Source organism: Cnephaeus nilssonii (genome assembly GCF_951640355.1).
Source record: "Cnephaeus nilssonii genome assembly, chromosome: 7".
Classification (NCBI taxonomy): domain Eukaryota; kingdom Metazoa; phylum Chordata; class Mammalia; order Chiroptera; family Vespertilionidae; genus Cnephaeus; species Cnephaeus nilssonii.
The window spans coordinates 94,271,539-94,289,469 of record NC_137078.1 but is presented as its reverse complement, the minus strand read 5'-3'; the positions used below and the strand labels follow the sequence as shown (position 1 = coordinate 94,289,469).

Below are 17,931 nucleotides of genomic sequence, written 5' to 3'. Positions count from 1 at the left end.
TAAGGATCCGGGTGGGCCCCAAATGTAATCACATGTATCCTTATAAGAAGGAGGCAGAGAAATATTTGACATAGACACACAGAGAAGGCAAGGTGACCACAGAGGCAGAGACTGGAGTAATACAGCTGCCAGCCTAGGAAAGCTGGCAGCCACCAGAAGATGAACTAGGCAAGGAACCCTTCTCCCCAGAGCATATCGCCACTCCAGACGCCTGGACTTTGGCCCAGGGATGCCAATTTCAGACTTCTGGCCTCCAGAACTGTGAGAGAACAAATTTCTGTTGCTTTACATCACCTGCTGTGCAGGAATTGGTTGCAGAAACTGTAAGAAACAAGTGTAAGAACTAATACATTCTCTTTACTGTTTAAGCCTATTTGAACCTGCTGTTTTGCTAATAGCAGCCCTCTCTCACCCTCCTCTGGTTAAGAGGGGAACTCTACCAAAGGGAAATCCCCCAGGGGAGGCAGCCTGAGACCTTCCTGATCTTTAGCGGGGGGAATGGGGCACCAGATGGCTCACAGACTCCAAGCAAAGGCATGATGGGAGTTTATTTACAAGCAAGTCACAACCAGGACCCACGCAGGCTCTGGCCAGAAGACCCCAGATACATAGAGGCCACAGGACCTATTAGTACTGGAGCCTTTCCCAGCCAGGCCCCTGGTGAAGGGACCAAGAGTCAGGCAGGGTCAAGGACATGGAAGACAGGGGGCCGCAATCCTTGCCGGATATCAGAGGCCCCCAGGCCAGGGGAAGGAACCGCCCTCGGCCCTGAAGAGTGGACACCGAGAAGCGAGGGAACAGCTGTACTCTCGATGCCGGGCCACAGAGCAGAAGTCCCAGCAGCGTGGCTTGGGGAACGGAGACACTGCAGGTCCCCTGCGGACCTGTCCCGGAGCGGGCATGGAGCGGGTGTCCCAGGCCACGGCTGCCCTTCACGCAGGGGGCTCCCCCCGTTTGCTGGTGGCACTTGTGATCCGCTTATTCTCCCGGAGGTTTCGGAGGCGGGCACTGAGGCTGCTGATCTCTTCCACGTAGGCCTGGGGCACCCACCCCTTCTCGCCGTCTGCCAGGCGGACACCTTCCAGCCAGCCTGGGGGCACACAGGACAGGAGCAGCATCAGTGGCATCCGAGGGACACCAGGTCCGGGTTGCGAGGGGACGCCTAGGCCCTGTTGCAAGCCTCGTCTGCACCCCTGGTGCCGCGGTGACACCATCTCAGCATCTTCCAGCTCCAGGAAGGACCCTGCCTCTGGCAGTCTCGTAGAGGAACTTCTGACCTGTTCCTCGCCCCGCCCCCCAACATCCTCAAAGAAGGGTATTTCCCACTCTCCCCCGCCAGTCACTCTCAATCCTACATCTTTACAAGTAGGAAGTTCCTCCTCTTGTCTAACTTTATTCCTGCATGCTGTGGCTGAGCAACACTTGCATAACCTTTCCCTGTGACGTCTTAGCCATCTAGCTACCTCCTGCTCACGAGAACGCCATCGGGAGGCCCTCCCAGGAGGCCCCTCTCACCGTCACTGGTCCGGGTCCTCACTGCCAGGATGTCAGTCTTCTCCAAGGTCAGCTCGTCCGGCTGCAGGGCCTTGTACGTCCGGACACACTGAACCTGGGGGCGGTCTGACAGCCCAAGAGAGACTGAGGGAGTCCCCAGGGCATGATGGAGCGGGCAGGGAGGGGCAGAGGAGGAAGTAAGGGGGTGGGAGGGTGGCCGCTGCTGCTTCTTTTCCTCTGCCCCTCCCTAGCCCACCCTGGCCGCTCTTCTCCTCGCTTACCCTAAACACAAGCCCCAGTGAGTCCAGTCCCTCCCAGCTTCCGTTACTGTTACTGCACCCAGGGCTCTCTTCTCCCAGCTCAACACAACACCTTGCTCCTGACCTCCAGGCCAATGTCCAACTGCCCCCAGAAACCCCCCCACAAAGCAGTAATGGCCCCTTCATATGCCCCCCTAATGCTCCCTGGTGCTCCCTCCAGGCCACCCTCCTCAACTGGGATTCAAGCCACATGCTGCCCAGTTCATAACCCTCCAGGGCATCCTGCTCCTCTTAGAATAAAATCCGAAGTCCTCCCTGCAGCCTACAAAGCCCTGCCTGGTCTGGCATTGCCCCCTTGCTAACCGCCTCTCCTCCCCTCTTCTTTCCCACCCCCCCTCCCTCATGAAGCTCAGCCACACTGCTCACCCTGCTGTTCCTCAAACACTCTTGAGCTCCCACCTGCCTCAGGGCCTTTGCACTGGCTGTCCCTCCTACCAGGAGTGCTCTCCCCCAGATCTTTGCATCTCCTCCTGCCCCTCCTCATCTTTCAGGGACCTTCCCTGAGCACCTCTTTAGAATGGGAAGCTCACCCGCCAACCTGAGCAGGATTTCTAGCTCAAGCCAGAGAATCTGTACCGGTCCAGGCCCTCAGCTCTTCCTATCACACTAGATGGGCTGGTCGTATTGGGAAAACCACATATCTGGGGCCAGACCTAACTTGAATCTCAGCCCTGCCACTTACTAGTTGGGTGAACTCGGACAAGTCACCTTACCGCCCTGAATCTCTGTTTTCTAACCTGTAAAATGGGCTTCTGTGGGGATGAACTGGGAGGATATAAAAGGCTTTGTCACCTCCAGGGTGCTGTCTGTGCACACGGGGGTCGGCCTGTCCTATGTGAAGTCTGCCCTCCTTCAAGGTTCTGCAGAGCTGCCCCCGACTGCCCCGGGCAGCTGATCTCTCTCCCTGTAGTCCTGCTGGCCGCCTGGCACCCAGGATTGGAGGGAAGGGGGGAAACAAGGTACCCAGCCCAGGGGATGTGGGCCTTGGAGGGCGGAGGTTGGCAGGCTGCTACCTTCCCCCTCGCTGATGACCTCCTTGTCTTCCTGGGGGCTGGAGGGGCACATGGCAGAGATCCATCGCTGCTTCTCACTTCTAGAAAAGGGAGGCCAAGTTATCACAACATGCAAACTGCATTTCCCAGGGCCAGGGTGATGAGACAGCTGGGACACGGGGTATGATCCAGACCCACCCAGGTCATGTATGATGCCCACCCCAGGACTCACCTCACAGCCCTATGGCCTACCCAGCTTTGAGCATAAGAACAGAGCAGGCCCAGACCCCCTGGGTGCCAGCTCTGCCCATGCCCTGCCTCATGCCACTGTCCTGAAGCCAGAGAGAAAAGGCCAGTACCTGCCTGGGACGGGTCCTCTCTCCCCAGCCCCAGGCCCACTCACTCCGTGCGGGCCCTCAGCAGGAACTGGTGCTTCGTGTGCTGCCCGTGCAGGAGCTGAAGGAGGAACACGTGGCCGGGGATGCCCTGGGGCTTCAGGCTCAGGTCCTTCACCTGCAGCTCGGCCATCTTGGCGTGGACAAAAACGGCAAACTTGCCCAGCCTGCAGGACCAGGGGAGGCGAGGTCAGCTGCCCTTCTAGCATCCTCCTCCAGGAAACTCAACTGTGCAGGGCACCACCTCCCTGGCAGCCGGCAAAGTCCGCAAGAGGAACTGGGAACTCCGTTCCTACCAGATCACTGGCAGGTGGAAGGAGAGACCAGCCTCTGACCCCAGGCATGTTGTCAACTTCTCTCTGAGCCTCTACCCTGAGCCCGTTCTAAGAGCCAACTGGTCAGCAACTCTGATGAGACCTCGTCTCTGTTTAGTGGGGTCTAGCATCAGACAGACTGGGGCTCCTCCTGACCCCTGCACTATCAGCTCCAAGATACTGACAATAACGAGGGAGCCTACTTACCAGGGAAATATTTAGAGGGCAACAGGGAGTAATCCACATAGCATGCCTGGCACAGGATAGGCGCATGGCGAGTGCTGGCTGTTATCATTATGACTCGGGGCAGAGCTGGGACTCCAGGGCTGTGCTCTAATTGGCTTAAGCTCAGAGCAGCTTCAAATCCTTTGTACACAGTCCAGCCCTTGATTCTAGAAGATGAACTTGCCTTTCCTGCTGAAGCCACCCAGGCTCAGGGTGCCCTGGCAACACCGTCCGGGGCAGGCTGGGGCTCCCAGGCCCCGTGACGGACTGGCTGTGTGCCCCTTAGTGGGGAAGAAGGGAGCCCAGCTCCAATCTACCTCCCCCCACACCGGGCCCCGACTCACTCCTTCCGTCGGGAGAGAAGCAAGCAGTCATTGAAGAGGTGCAGGTAGACCGCCTTGCTGGACAGCTTCAGCTTGGCCGGGGGGGCCGCAGGCAGTGGGGCCAGCTCCACCAGCTCCCCGTGCCGCACCAGCCAGCGGGCCTGGGAGATCAGTGGGAAGATCTGGGCGGAAGGAGAAGGCAAAGAGGGAGAAGAGGTCAGACCCGGGCAGCAGGGCAGAGAGCACAGGCCAGGGAGGGATGGGGGGCAGCGATGAATTGGCCTGCAGCCCCCAGGGAAGGAGGGAACAAGAGCTGCCCTTTGTGTGCCCACCCGCCCGCTGTGGGCATGCACCTTGCCCTCAAAGTGGATCTTCTTGCTCAGGTGGATGAGCTCCTCCGTCCTCTTCATGGACTGCACACTGGCGTTGCATTCTTGCACCAGCTGGGGAGGCCGTGGGCGGGTCACCTGCAGCCCCACAGCCCCGGCTCCCACAGCCCAGCCTCAGACGCCCACCTGGGGACCTTTACAGACACACCGGGGCTCTGGGGAGGCCCCTGGGAGCCAGAAGGCCCCTGCCCTGCCGAGCTCACCTCCTTGAGTGCATTGAAGGCCTTGGTGGCCATGTCTTCGTCTTCAGAGCCCTGTGCTGTCCGCTTCAAAATGTTCTGGAGGGAGGGGTCGGTTCAATGCGGCAGGCCAGGGCCTCCCCCCCGTGACCCTGCCCACCCACGGGCGCCCACCCAGAAGGGGCTGTGGAGGTCCACAGTGGCATCTCCGTCGCCCAGCCCTCACGGCAGCCTGTGCCCCGTAGGTACCTCCACCAGCATCTTGAGGCGGGTGATTCTCTGGAACGGCAGGATGAGGAAGGAGGTGAGGGGCAGGCGTTGGCACACGGGAGACTCCTCTAGGCGAGCCAGGATGCCAGGGAACTTGGGGTTCTCCAGGCTGGAAATTGGGGAGGGGCCTGGGGTCACAGTTGGGTCTGAATTCCTGGGATCCATGACCCAGCCACCCCGTGGTCCTTCAGGTGCTTTCTCAGCACATCCTTCCTGCACGCTGGTCACAGCGCCCTGTACAGGGACGCCCTCCCCCTCAGGTCACCCTTCCTCACCCAGTCCTCCACGCCTACTCCCACCCGAGAACCTCTCTGTCCTCCCCCCTGTCCGAGTCCCCAGCCTACAGCAGGCGCTGGTAGGTGCGTTCCTGGTAGGCCTGGTTGGTGACGTAGGGCAGGTAGACTCGGCGGAAGGCAGGGCAGTGGTGCAACACAATGTCACACACACTGAAGCGCAGGACATCTGCCTCCAGTCGCTGCTCCAGGTCCTGCAGGAACCTGAGGGGTCAGCGAGGGGTCAGGGACAGGGTGAGACCCCAGACCTAGGAGCCCGGGCCAATCTCATCCCTGCCCCCCACCAGGCCAGGCCAGGCCAGTCCCTTACCTCTCGCTGGTGCTCTTGACCTCGGGCAGTTTGGAGAACAGCCACTGCTTGTCCTGTGCCCCCAGACACTCACTCAACTCAGCTGAGCCCAAGAAGTGGCCGACAGCCACCGACAGGCTGTGGATGTATGAGGCCTCCGACGTGATCAGCTCAAACTTGGCCTGAGGCAGACGAGGGGTTGAACCGCCAGACCAGTCCACCCGTTCCTGGCCCTGGACACCACCTCTTGTTCCCCACCCCTGATCTGGTGCCTAGTGGGGTTCAGGATCCATCTCCTGCCCAGCACAATTGTTCCAACCAAACTGGAGCCCTCGATGGAGCCCCTAGCCCTGGGCTTTGGGCCGGGCCGGTCATCCGATGGCCCCGCCCTCTCTCTGACCCGCCCCTTTTCTTGGCCCCGCCTGGTCCCCGCCCACCACCCGGGTTCGCTAGGGTTGGCTCTGCATCTTCCAGGTCCAGGCTGATCCCTCCTCCCCTGGCCCAGCCTGAATCGGACCCTCCTCTGGCCCTGCCCTATCCTAGGCCTCGCCCCCGTTGACCCCGCCCCTTCGCCCCGCTTCTCCACTGGCTTTCGGCTCCAGGGCTCCTCGGACTTCTCTGGCAGCCAGCCCCGCCCGGTCAGGTCCTAGCAACCACCTGGGCATCACCCGTCCCCCTCGGTCCCGCCCTCTTGTGGCCCCGCCTTCCCCACCTTCTGCAGTTTGCAGTCCCGCTGGCCCGGGACCCCTGTGGCCCGGAACCGCGCTAAGTCTCCGGACCAGGTTCTCCTGGCCCCGCTCCATACAGTTGCCGCCTCCCCTCTGGGCCTCAGGACCCCCTCCCCCGGCTGGCAGCTCTGGGGCCCCGCCCGCCGGGTCCCGCGCGCACCTCCTGCAGCTTGCAGTCGCGCAGGCTCAGCGTGGCCAGGACGCCGCTGCCCCGCACGTCGGGGATGTCCTGCCAGAGGGAGAAGGTGGAGCCCCGCGCCGAGCGCTGCGCGCGGAAGGAGCTGCTGGGGGAGAGGTTGGCGCGCGGCGGCCCGGGCCCCTCCTCCGCGCCCTCGGCCTCGTCCCCCGGGCCCTCCTCCTCGCGCTGCTGCCGCCGCAGCTCGCGGGCGCTGGCCACGTCGCTGTATTCCTGGTAGAGGACAGCTGGGCGGGGAGACGGGAGGGCTGTGGGCGCCCGCCTGCCGCGGCCCGGCTCCTCCCGGCCCCCCAAGAGCCCACCTCACTCAACAAGCAGCGGGACAGTGAATTCATTCATTCATTCATTCATTCACTCATCCATAAACACTGCTTGAGCACCAACTGCGCGCTAGCCCCCCGTGCTGGGAACTGAGATTCCGTTCCCTCCCTCTCACACGACCCCTGTGTCTCAACTCTCGGACCCCAGTCTCCCGGTTTCCCCAGGCCCTCAGCCCCTTCCTCCACGGCCCCCTCCTGCGTACAGTTAAGGAGGAACCGTGACTGTCGTCGCTCGCTGGCGCTTCTGGAACCCTGAGCCGGCTCTTCCTGCGATTCCAGCCTAGAAAGAGAGAACGTCGGGGCTCCGCGGCGTGCACCCCTGCCTCAGGCCCGACCCTGGAGGGAGAGGGGCTACCTGGACTCGGGGCCGCTGCCAGGGCTCCCGCTGGGGTCCACGGGGGCTGCCGTCGCCACGGCCTCCACCCTCATCTCTGCGCTGCGCGACTCCCTTCCAGATGCTTTCCCTGGGGAAGGCGAGAGCGGAGGGTGGGTGGCCCTGGGCAGCGGGGCGCCACACTCCAGCTGACCAGCACCCAGCCTCGCGTGTCCAGGGAGTGAGCCGTGCTCCCCCCCGGCATCTGGCTCCCGGGCTGCTCTTGGGGCCAAGGGGAGGCGCAGGTACCTTCCCGGGCTGCTCCAGCGCCTGACCCCGGGGCCAGTGCTCTGGCTGCCGAGTGCCGCCCCAGGCGCAGGGAAGAGTGCAGCCGGGTCATCAGCTCGGAGGCCGAGAAGCGCCTCCGCTCAGGCCCCTCCAGGCCCCCGCGGGTGGGCCCCGCCAGCTCTCGGGGCCTAGGCTCCTCTGGGCTCAGAGGCGGCTCTGCCACCTGGCCAGGCTCCAGGAAGACAGCGTGGGCCTCGGGGCTGCCAGGGGCCTCTTCGCTCTGGTACACCCGCATCTTGCGCCCTGCAGGTGGGGTGAGAGCACAGGCTGGCGACCGCGGGGCTCTCTCCCACCTCCTCTCTGCTGCTGCCCTGGGGCCCTGAGCATCTAGGCAACATGTCCAAGTGACAGGGCCATGTGTTTGCTGAGAGCTGGTCCCCAGAGAAATGAAATCAGCTAGAGGGGCAGAGGGACACAGTGCCTGCGTGCAGTGGGCAAAGGGTGGGCAAAGGGCCAGGGAGCCCCGGACAGCCGCTCACTGGCTGTGTGACTGCAGACAAGGCATTCCCGTCTCCCTGAGCTCCAGCTCCCTATCACGTAAACCTACCACTCGTCCTGCCTGTTTTGGGGGTCTCTGGGGCTTAAGAGTCCTAAAAAGCCACGCAACCTCACCCCTACTCACCCCTCTGGGCCCCCCCCCTCTCTCCCCTCCCCCCACCAGGTCACCCAGAGTGACTCACAGGCTGACTTCTTCTCCGAGCCATGGCTGGCCCGGCGCTGAGGCGGTGGGTGCTGGGGACTCCAGGGTCCCTCCAGAGGTGGGGGCTGGGCACTAGGACAGTGTGGCCAGCTGCCAGCCCTGCTGGGCCGCATCCCCCCGCCGGGAGAGATCTCGGTGTCTGGGACTCCTGGGGACGGTGACCATAGGAGAGGAGCAGGGGTCCCCAGGGACCAGCGGCTGCCAGGAGCCTGCAGCTCCTCTGGGGTGACAGGGAAGAGATCCAGACACACAGAGCTTGGGGGCTGCAGGGTGGGCAACTCCACAAAGGACAGACTCTCCTGCTGGCACACAGCTACGGGGTGGCAGGCCGTACCAGGTGGCGCAGCCAGGTGGGGCTGGAGGGTGGCAGGTGGCCCACAGTCCATTCCTCCTTTGCTCTGCCAGTCACCTGGGCCTGGAGGGGAGAAAATATCAGAACCAGACACAGGACAGCAGGGCTGGCCAGGAAGCCACCATGTCCTGGAAGCCTGGACAGACCCTGATGTAGACATGTGTACACGCATTTGTACCAGCACGCTCACACACCTAATTACATAGGAATCACTAATACTTACATGGCATTTAATGAATGATAGGCCAGGTGCTTTAGACATTGTATCTCATTTATCCTCACATCAGCCCTGAGTTGATGCTATTATTATCCCCATCGTACAGGTGAGGAAAGTGAGGCGCAGAGGTATTTGGTGAATGGTGGAACCGGGATTCAAACCCAGGCAGTCTAGCTTCTGAGTCTGTGCTTTTAACCACCTTGTGCATTTTCTAACTCGGACATATGATCAGATGTACAGATACATACACTGTCACGTACATCCACACACATTTTCTCCCAAGTACACACACTGACATACACAACTTCACAGATTCGCTCAGACATTTCCCATTCACAGGCCCGCACATTCACACACTTCTTTACACAACCACACATTTTCACACACAGGGACCCCGTCGTTATTTACATATCCACTCAAGCTTTCTCCCACTCCTGTTCCAGTCACACTCACCCACCAGGATGCGGACACAAACACGCAGGCCTAGGAAGTCCTGGCTCTGGTGTTACCCAACCTCCCTTCCCATGCCCAGAGTTGCAGCTTTCAGTGCTGAGTGGTGCCCACACCCATGCCAAGCTGGCTGGGAGAGTCACAGACTGGCAGGCGCGCCACCAGGCAAATCAGGCTGGGCACTCCCAGGAGCAGGACGGGGAGGTGTCCCAGCCCCCCAGCTTGGGGCGAGAAGGGTTTCTTCCCCACCCCGGCTTCCAGCCCCAGGATCAGGCCAGGCTGAATGGGTCCTCCCTGCATAGGAAGTCACCCCGGGAGGCTGCTGGAGCCTCGGGACAGTCCTAATGACCCCGGGGTCCAAGCCCCCACAGCCCGGGCCCTCTGCCGGCGGCCCTCCTGCGCCCCTCACCTCTCCAGCCGAGGCTGCTGCTGATGGTCGGCTGCTCCGGCCCGGGGAAGCCCTCTCTCTGCCCAGCTGGCTGGGGGAGATCCCACCCAGACAAAGAGTTTGATTCATCAAACCCTGTGGTGAGGCAAGCGGGAGGGAGGGAGGGAGGGAGCAGGCAGCGGCTGGGCGGGGGCCTACCCTAGCCTGGCCTCGCTGTGGGCAGGCAGGGCAGCAAAGACCCCCCCCATCCCCAGAGGCCCCTCAGGCCAAAAGGGCAGTGCCCAGCCTGGCAGGGCCAGGAGGCCCAGGAGACAGAGACCTGGAGAAACGGAGACCTTTCAGCAGCAACTTAGACGCTGAGACCCAAAATGCCGAGACAGTCAGGGACACAGAGATGGAGACAGTGACGCTGACAATTTCAGACAGACCGGATGCCGTGAAGCCCAGAAAAACCCAGAGACAGATGGAGGGACGTGTCGTGCCCTGCGGGGTTGCCAGTCCAGCAGGGGAAGCCAAAAACGAAAACAGTTACAATCCAGGTTGGCAAAAGCAGAGCCAGGGGAGCCATCGGAGCAGGGTGCTGGGCTCGCCTCGACCTGAGCTCTCCAGGAAGGCTTCCTGGAGGAAGTAAGAGCTAACTGTTCTGACGGAAATATCTGGGGACCCAATACACGTAGGTCAGGGAGAAAGCCTCGGCCTGTGAGAGACAGTGACGATGTCAGTGACCCTGGGAGAAAGGGAGAGAGGACCCAGGGGGGACAGCTGGGTCTGTGACTGGACCCCACTCTCTCTGCACCCAGCCTCTCAACTCTTTATTGATTGATTGATTGATTTCAGAGCGGAAGGGAGAGGGAGAGAGAGAGAGAGAGAGAAACATCAATAAGAGAATCATGCATCGGCTGCCTCCTACACACCTCCTACTGGGGATGGAGCCTGCAACCGGGGCATGTGCCCTTATCGGGAATCGAACTGTGACTTCCTGGTTCATAGGTCGACAGTCAACCACTGAGCCACACCAGCCAGGCACTTTCGCTTGTATATTAAACCTCTGTCCATCTAAGCAAGTCTCTCAGTTTCCTCATCTGGTAACTAGGATAGTCATGTCAAACACTAATATGAGAATTAAGGATAACGTAGTAGGAGCTTTGTCGTTCATAGTCATTCTTCTGAGTGTTATTAGTCTTTCTCCAGTCAGGGGCTATCACACAGATGGGGAAACTGAGGCAGTGAGGGTGAGACATACCCAACTTTGTAGAAGCATCTGGCAGGAGACAGGGGACCACTGTCCACCACACAGGTCTCTTTCTTTCAGGAACCAGAAGCCCTCAACACAGAAGTCCCACTTGCTTCTGTGGGCACACGCATGCAAGAAAACATGCATGCAAGAAAGCACGCATGCAAGAACACACGCATGCAAGAATACATGCATGCCCCCGCTTCCTTGTATTCTGGAAGACTTTCTCCACTTGGGTTCTGCAAGCTCCTGAAGGGCAGGGAGGAACCACCCACTCCCCTGTCAGTTGCAGAGAGAAATGAGCAAAACACGGAGCCCCGGGGGCAGGAACACCCCCTCCTAAAGCCTCAGGGGAGAAGGCTGGGTGGTGGAAAGCTTTCTAGGGGGAGCCGGGCTGGAGGCAGGTCTCTAGGGGGGAAGCCAGGGTCCAGACCAAGGGGCAAAAGGAATGACCCATCTAGCTGGGCTGCCGGCCCTGTGACCTTCCAGGCCTGTGGCCCGCTCTGCCTCAATGCTGGGGACCGAGGAGGGGCAGAGCTGTGTTTATATTGTGTGTAGCTCATCTCTGCTGGAAAAGAAGACAACTTCAAGAGAAGTGGCCACAGGAGCAGGGACATGACCTGCCCAAGACATGATGGCAGGAGATCTAGTGTCCACTAGGCCAGCCACAGTCCTTCTGGAACCCACAGGGGAAAACCCTGCCAAGGTTCAAGGCCCAGTGTGGACATGAACAAGTTGTGTGGCCCTGGGCAAGTCTGTCCCTGGGCCTCAGTGTCCCCATCTGTAAATCAGGCCCCTCCGCAGGATGAGAAGGATGGTCAGGGGCCCAGAGTCCATCCAGTGGGCACTGCTAATCACAGGGCAATGGATCCATGGCAAGGCTGGCAGAAAGGGTCCCTGGGCACTACCATAGTCCAGGGAAAGCACCTCTGGCCTCCTGTGCCCAGCTTTTCCCTGCCCCTTCCCTGGTGCCCCTTGCCTTGTTGCCCAAAGGAGTAAGGACCCTACCAAGGCCCCTCAGCCCCTAAAGGGACAAAGCCAAGCGGAAGGTCATGGCTGGAAAGGGGATCCCGGCCCAGCAGGCTGTGGAGCCCCAGAAAGCCACAGGGAGTGCGGCGGGCAGCACAAAGGACTCCCTCTGGGAGACTGGCGGGAGAAGGATGGGCTGCTGGCAGCCGGGTGGGGCCCTACCTCAGCCAGGGAGTTCCTTCCGGTCCAGCCTCCCGCACGGTCCAGGGCTCCGGGCCACCCTGGGGGCTCTGGGGTTGCAGCCAGGTCCTCAGGGGGCGATGTCAGCATGGCCCCTGAGCCCGGGCGATGCACGCTCCCGGGTATTGTGTGGGGCAGGGAGGGGGAGGTGAAGGCGGAGGGAACCTCGCAGGCGGGCAGGCGGCTGTCTCAACGTGCCTGCTCCCCGCCCCCCTTCCCCAGAACCGGTTTGGCCAGTCTGGGGTACAAGAGGGGGGCTGGAACAATGGGAGTCCTATGCCCAGGAGAGGCTCTGGAGGACCCCAGACCGACACCCTAAAGATGGGGAGGCCCTGCTTTTCCTCCCAGGAGACAGGTCACCCTCTTCTCGAGCTTCCCGAATGTGAGGCGCGCTCAGGACTTCCCTTGGGGCTGGGGAGCATCCTGGGGCCTTCGCAGGGAACCTCTCAAGCCTTGGACTCCTCAGGGACCTTGAGAACTCCTTGGTGAGCTGACCTCACTGAGCCGCGACAGCATCTGTAAAATGGGAACACTCATCCCTATGGTTGGGAGGTGGAAATCATGAAGGTAGGTGATGATGCATCTGCCATCATCCTGGCCAGTCCTTCCAGCATCACCGCTCCTCATGAGTGACCCATCTCATCACCTCTAACAGCCTCCTCCTCCAGGAAGTCTTCCCAGACTCTAGTCCTCACCCAATGAGCCCCCAATAAACCAATTCAAATAGCCCAAGCAGAACCAGTGCCAGGGAAGGAGGGCCTAGTCTGTGCCTGGCATGCATGTTCCCAAGCCAGGGGAAGGGGAAGCTGCTTTCTCCCTCATACTGCCTGCCATTCATCTGAGCATGCAGGCACCTCACAGCAACATGAATATGTACATACATACTAATATTCATGTTGCTAATAACTCTCATTGTACACTCACTATGTGCCGGGCACTCACTGTTCCAGATACTGCTCCAGCTCTCACTTCTTAGATGAGGACACGAGGCTTGTACAGCTGGGCATTATTCCATTTAAATCTCTCATTAGCTTTATGAAGCCCGTATCCCAAAGATGATGAAATGGGGGTTCTAGGGATTAAATAACTTACTCAAGGTCATGCGGCTAATAAGAGTCAGAACTGATATTCAAAATCCAGGTCTGCCCGACTCCACCACCAACCTGTGTCCTTAATCACTGCCTGTGCCGCCGCGCCAGGCTTTGGGGACGACCTGGTGAAGTGTTTGAAAATCTGTTGGGAGGTGTCTCAGCTGACCTAACTAAATCCTTTTATTATTATTCATACACTACAGGCTTTAATGGACATATGGGGCGGGGGGTCCAGGGCCCAGGCCCCAGTGAACTCTCCCCCTATCAACTGGTGACCATTCAGTTCAAAGTGACTAGGTACCTCCACTCCCTCATATTCCTCTTGCCCGCCCCGCCCCCCAGCATCATCCCATAATGAGGAGACACTGCACACAGGCGACAGGGCCGGTGTCCAGGGAGAGGCAGCAAGCTGGGGAACCCAGAGAGGTCTATTGTCAGCACTGCACATGGGGCAGGAGACAGGGAACGGAGAGGGAGGCAGGGCAGGACTCGGGGTCTTGGGGAACTCTAACACTCTCATCCCAGCTCCGGGTGACCTCGAGGACGCTGGCCAAGGTACTGTCCAGACCCCGAGCGGGAAGCAGAGAACCTTCATGAAAGGAGCATCCTTGGGGACCTCGGGTCCTGGAAGGGCAGGCCTGCCTCGCTCGCTCCTGCCGCCTGGGCTCTGGGGACAGAGCCTCTGCTGCAGCGAACAGAACGCACCGCTTGGTAGGGCCGAGTAGGCTGCCCCCCAGACAGCGGGGAGAAGACCTGAACCCGGATAATACTTAACAGGGGGCGTGGCGTGGGCGGGGCTAGGGGATAATTAGAGGCGATGCGGCCCAACCCTCGCGCTGGGAGAGGACAAACCAGAGGGGGAAGGAAGCTGAGCTAAGGCCTGGGGCGGGCAGAGGGGCGCGGCCAGAGGGGGGGCGGGGTCCGCAGGCCCTCCGACCGAAGCTGCGCCTCGCGTTGGTCCAGCGCCTGCTTAGCCAAGGCCAGGATGACTGGCATGTCAGGCACGAGCCAGGCGAGGGGGCGCAGGAAGAATACCACGTGCCCTAGCCGGTTTGGCTCAGTGGACTGAAGGGTCCCAGGTTCGATTCTGGGCAAGGGCACATGCCTGGGTTGTGAGCTCCATCCCCAGTGGGGGGGCGGGCGGGGGGGCAGCTGATCAATGATTCTCATCATTGATGTTTCTATCTCTCTATCCCTCTCCCTTCCTCTCTAAAATCAATAAAAATATTTTTTAAAAAAGAATACCACGTGCTGGGGAGAAGTGGGGGCCAAAGAGAGAATGACTCCTTAGCAATCTTAATTTACGAGTGCTTCCTGAGTGCAAGACACTATTCTGAGGGTTTTCCGGGTCTTCCTTCATTTAATCCTCACAACAACTCTAGGAGGTAAATACAGTTACTACGCCCGTTTTACAGATGAAGAAACCGAAACATAAGCAAGTTGTCCTTTGTCCAAAGACAGAGGTTTAATTAGAGCCCCTTGACACCAGGACCCTGTGAGAGGCAGGGCTAGGAAAAGGGGGTCCGGAGCAAGGCTGAGGGACATGCTCCCCGCTTCCTCCAGGTCTGTTGCCAAGAGGTAATAGTAGTGGTGGTGGCGATACTGACTCACGGAGCACGTACGATGTGCAAGTGCTTGACACTGAATCTTCGTAACGATCCGATTAAATATCCTGTTCTGTAATGTTTCCCCATGTGCAGCCCGTCGGCGGCAGAGCCTGAACTTGAACCCTGGTCTGTCCGACGCTGAGCCTACCTTGGAGGTGATGATGAAGCCCTGATGACGCACAGCCAGCAGCTTCCAGTAGAAGAGAGTGAGGTTCCCTCCCCTGCGGGAAGGACGTACCTGGGTTGCGGAGGGCGCGGGGTCCTGCGAGGCTCTGGATTCCACGCCGGGCCCTCCCGCCCCCGCCCTAGAGGTCTGGCCCTGAGCCTCGAGCTCTGCCCACTCATCCGTTCCCCAGACTCCGCTTTCTGCCCCGCCCCCAGCGAGGCCCCGCCCCACCCCCTCACAGGCTGTGCCCCACCCCTCACAGACAGGCCCCGCCCCCTCCGCGCCCCGCGCCCCGCCCCCTGCAGCCTGACACCCTTTTCCTGGGCCAGAAATGCCCCATTGGCTTCTCAGGGGTTGAGCCTTGACACGGGCCGTGGTCCTACAGGCCCTTGGGAACGCCACCTGCCGGGGGGCGTGGTTGCCCTGGGCAAGGTAGGCTGGAGGGGCGGTCGCCAGGCTGTGCTGTTCCTGCTGGCACAGGAGACGTGGCAGTCCCAGGGGAAGGCGCTGGGGAGAGCTTGCAGGGCTGGAGGGTCTTCAGGGCCCAGTTTCACCTCCTCCGGGCACTTCCACAGGCAGGATGAGCCTAAGCCCCAGGGTCCTAGCCCTCTGCCCCTATTTCCCAATCTCTGACCCTGATTTCCAGCTCCAGCCTCCATTTCCCTACTCCTGAGCCTCCCTCCCAGTCTCTGATCTCCATTACCCCTGTCCCTGTATTCCACGCCTTTGCCCCACACGCACACTGACGGCGACTGAAGCAGGAGCAGCCAGATCCCAAAGCCCTGTGCCTGCTCAGCCTCTGGCAGCCGGAACTCAGACATGGACTTATGGGTGTCCAGTCGGATCTCCACCCATTGTTGAGCAGGGCAAACAGGGGTGCCAGTGGGAAAGCCATCACAAAGATGGTGATGAAACTGAACTGCAGCCCCGGGTGGGGGAATGTGTCCCACACACCTTCAGATCACTGCACCTGTGGGCAGTGTGCCCTCCTGCTCTGGCGCCAGGTCACAGCTAAACTCCATACTGAGGCCGACCCTCTCCCCACTGTGTTCCTGATCCTCTGGCCTCCCCCTCCCTGAGAGCTAATGCTGGTGACAGGGCTGCTGGGGGACTTGCCTCCTCCCCACCAGCCCCAGAGGGCTCCTAGTTCCCAAGGGCCTGTGGGACCATGGCCCACATCTCCTGCTAAACCCATGAGAAGCCAGTGGCCCAGGAAGAGGCTGTCATGCTGCTGGGGACAAGTTCTTTGGATGATTCTCCCTCCCATTCCCACTAAATGACAAGAGCAGTTTTCACAGTAACACCACCTCCTGCGAGACCGGCACTTCAGGACTCCTAACCAGTCCTTGTTAAAAACTGGAAGCTCCCTGAGGGAATGAAAAAGCTCTGGCTTATTTTTGGGTCCCCAGCATCCAGTCCAGGGTGCTCAGTGAAAGGCCACCACAGAGATGGCAATGGCCCCAAACTGCAGCACTGGGAGGTGGGGGTGACAGGTCTGGGCCACCCAGGGAGGAGTAAATGAATGCAAGGTGTTAGAATTTCACATCTGCTCCATGAAGAGTTCGTATGTTCCAGCTGAGAAAACCAAAGCCCAAGGAAATCAAGGACCAGCTTCAAGGTCAACAAGATGCTGATAGAGAAAAGTCTGGAGGCTCAAGGATGCTGCTGCTCTGCTGGATCACCTCCTTAGGAGGCAACAGCTTCAGAGGGTAGGGGCTCCTCACGACCTCTGCAGAATGTCACGTAGAAGGGAGAGGAATAGAAATGGACAAACTGGAAGATGAAGACTTTGAAAGTGAAGGCATCTCCAGGGAGGGTCTGGATTCTGTATATCTCTGGGCAAAGGGCAGAGCTGGCCACAGTGCTATTGGGTGCAAGGGGGCTGGCACAAGCCATCAAGTCAGCCCATATGCTCTGTCCTCAACCCACCTTCCCCTGATACCAACCATGTGCCCCTGGCCAGCCCAGAGGTAACTGGCTGGGGTGTGAGGTAGCTGGTGCTCACAACACAGGTACCTGTAGCTGGAGGCTCATATTCAGGCCCAGAGGCCACCTTCACCGGGGCCACTCCCACAATTGTCTGCTGCCGTGGTGGGGTAAGGTCAATGGGAGCTAAGAACAGAGGGGACCAAGCTGAAGGCCGGCTGCTTGGGAGCAGAGCTGGAGGCCACAGTGGGAAGGTCTATGGCCAACAGGCTGTGCCACTGTGAGTCTTGGGGTCCTGCTCAGGGACATTCCTTCCCTAGGGTATGAGATAAGCTCAGGCCTCAGCTGTGAACCAGAGTTGGTGGTAAGAAGATGCTGGTCAGTCCTTTAGGCCCTGGAAGGGTTGGCAAGCCTATGGGTAGTGCCCATGGTAGACAGATGTGGCAAGTGCCAGGCAGGCAGTCAGTGTGCTCAGGAGTGTGAGCAGGGGGTATGTATGAGCCTCCTGTGTGTGCCAGGAAGGGAGGGCATTTCAGGAGTGCTGGTGTGTGTGCACACATGATCACATGTGAGTGTGGGTGTACAAAGTTGCCAGTGCTGACTTCTCAGGAGGGTCTCCAAGGGCCAGCTGGATTTGGGGGTCACTAAACCTAGACCTCCAGAGCCCTGCCAGCTGGGTTAGACTTAGGCCAGGCCTCAGCCCAGGGGTCAATCTATGGAGACAATGGGGTATCATAAGGGACTTTCAGAAAGTTTAAAGGTCCTTAGTCAGCACCCTCCGCCCCTCCACCCTCACGTTAGCCTGCATTCACCAGTGTCAGGTGAGACACAAAAGTGAGAATGTTCAGCCCTGGCATCGTCCCGTGTTCAGAAAGGTTGCTGGTTCAATTCCCAGAAGGGCACATGCCCAGGTTGTGGGCTCAATCCCCGGTAGGGGGCATGCAGGAGGCAGCCAATTGATTTTTCACTCTCACATGGATATTTCTCTCACTCTCCCCTGCTCTCCCTTCCTCTTAAAAAAAAAAATCAATAAAAATAAAAATATTTTTTAAAAAGAGACAAATAGCCGAAACCAGTTTGGCTCAGTGGATAGAGCGTTGGCCTGCGGACTGAAGGGTCCCAGGTTCGATTCCAGTCAAGGGCATGTACATTGGTTGCGGGCACATCCCTGGTGGGGGGTGTGCAGGAGGCAGCTGGTCGATG

General features: G+C 59.7%; 1 protein-coding gene across 1 annotated transcript; it reads right to left on the bottom strand.

The window, feature by feature from the left end:
- Positions 1 to 590: 590 nt before the first annotated feature.
- On the bottom strand, positions 591 to 14,988 carry ARHGEF19 (Rho guanine nucleotide exchange factor 19). Its single transcript, XM_079776108.1, has 16 exons — positions 14,875 to 14,988; positions 8,069 to 8,503; positions 7,350 to 7,631; positions 7,083 to 7,191; positions 6,931 to 7,007; positions 6,372 to 6,634; positions 5,505 to 5,665; positions 5,246 to 5,398; positions 4,881 to 5,010; positions 4,656 to 4,730; positions 4,417 to 4,506; positions 4,085 to 4,245; positions 3,210 to 3,368; positions 2,828 to 2,907; positions 1,516 to 1,620; positions 591 to 1,090 (listed from the first exon to the last, which is right to left on the bottom strand). Exons 2-16 carry the CDS (start codon positions 8,472 to 8,474, stop codon positions 933 to 935), a joined length of 2,409 nt encoding a protein of 802 aa, XP_079632234.1. The 5' UTR covers positions 8,475 to 8,503; positions 14,875 to 14,988; the 3' UTR covers positions 591 to 932.
- Positions 14,989 to 17,931: the final 2,943 nt, after the last annotated feature.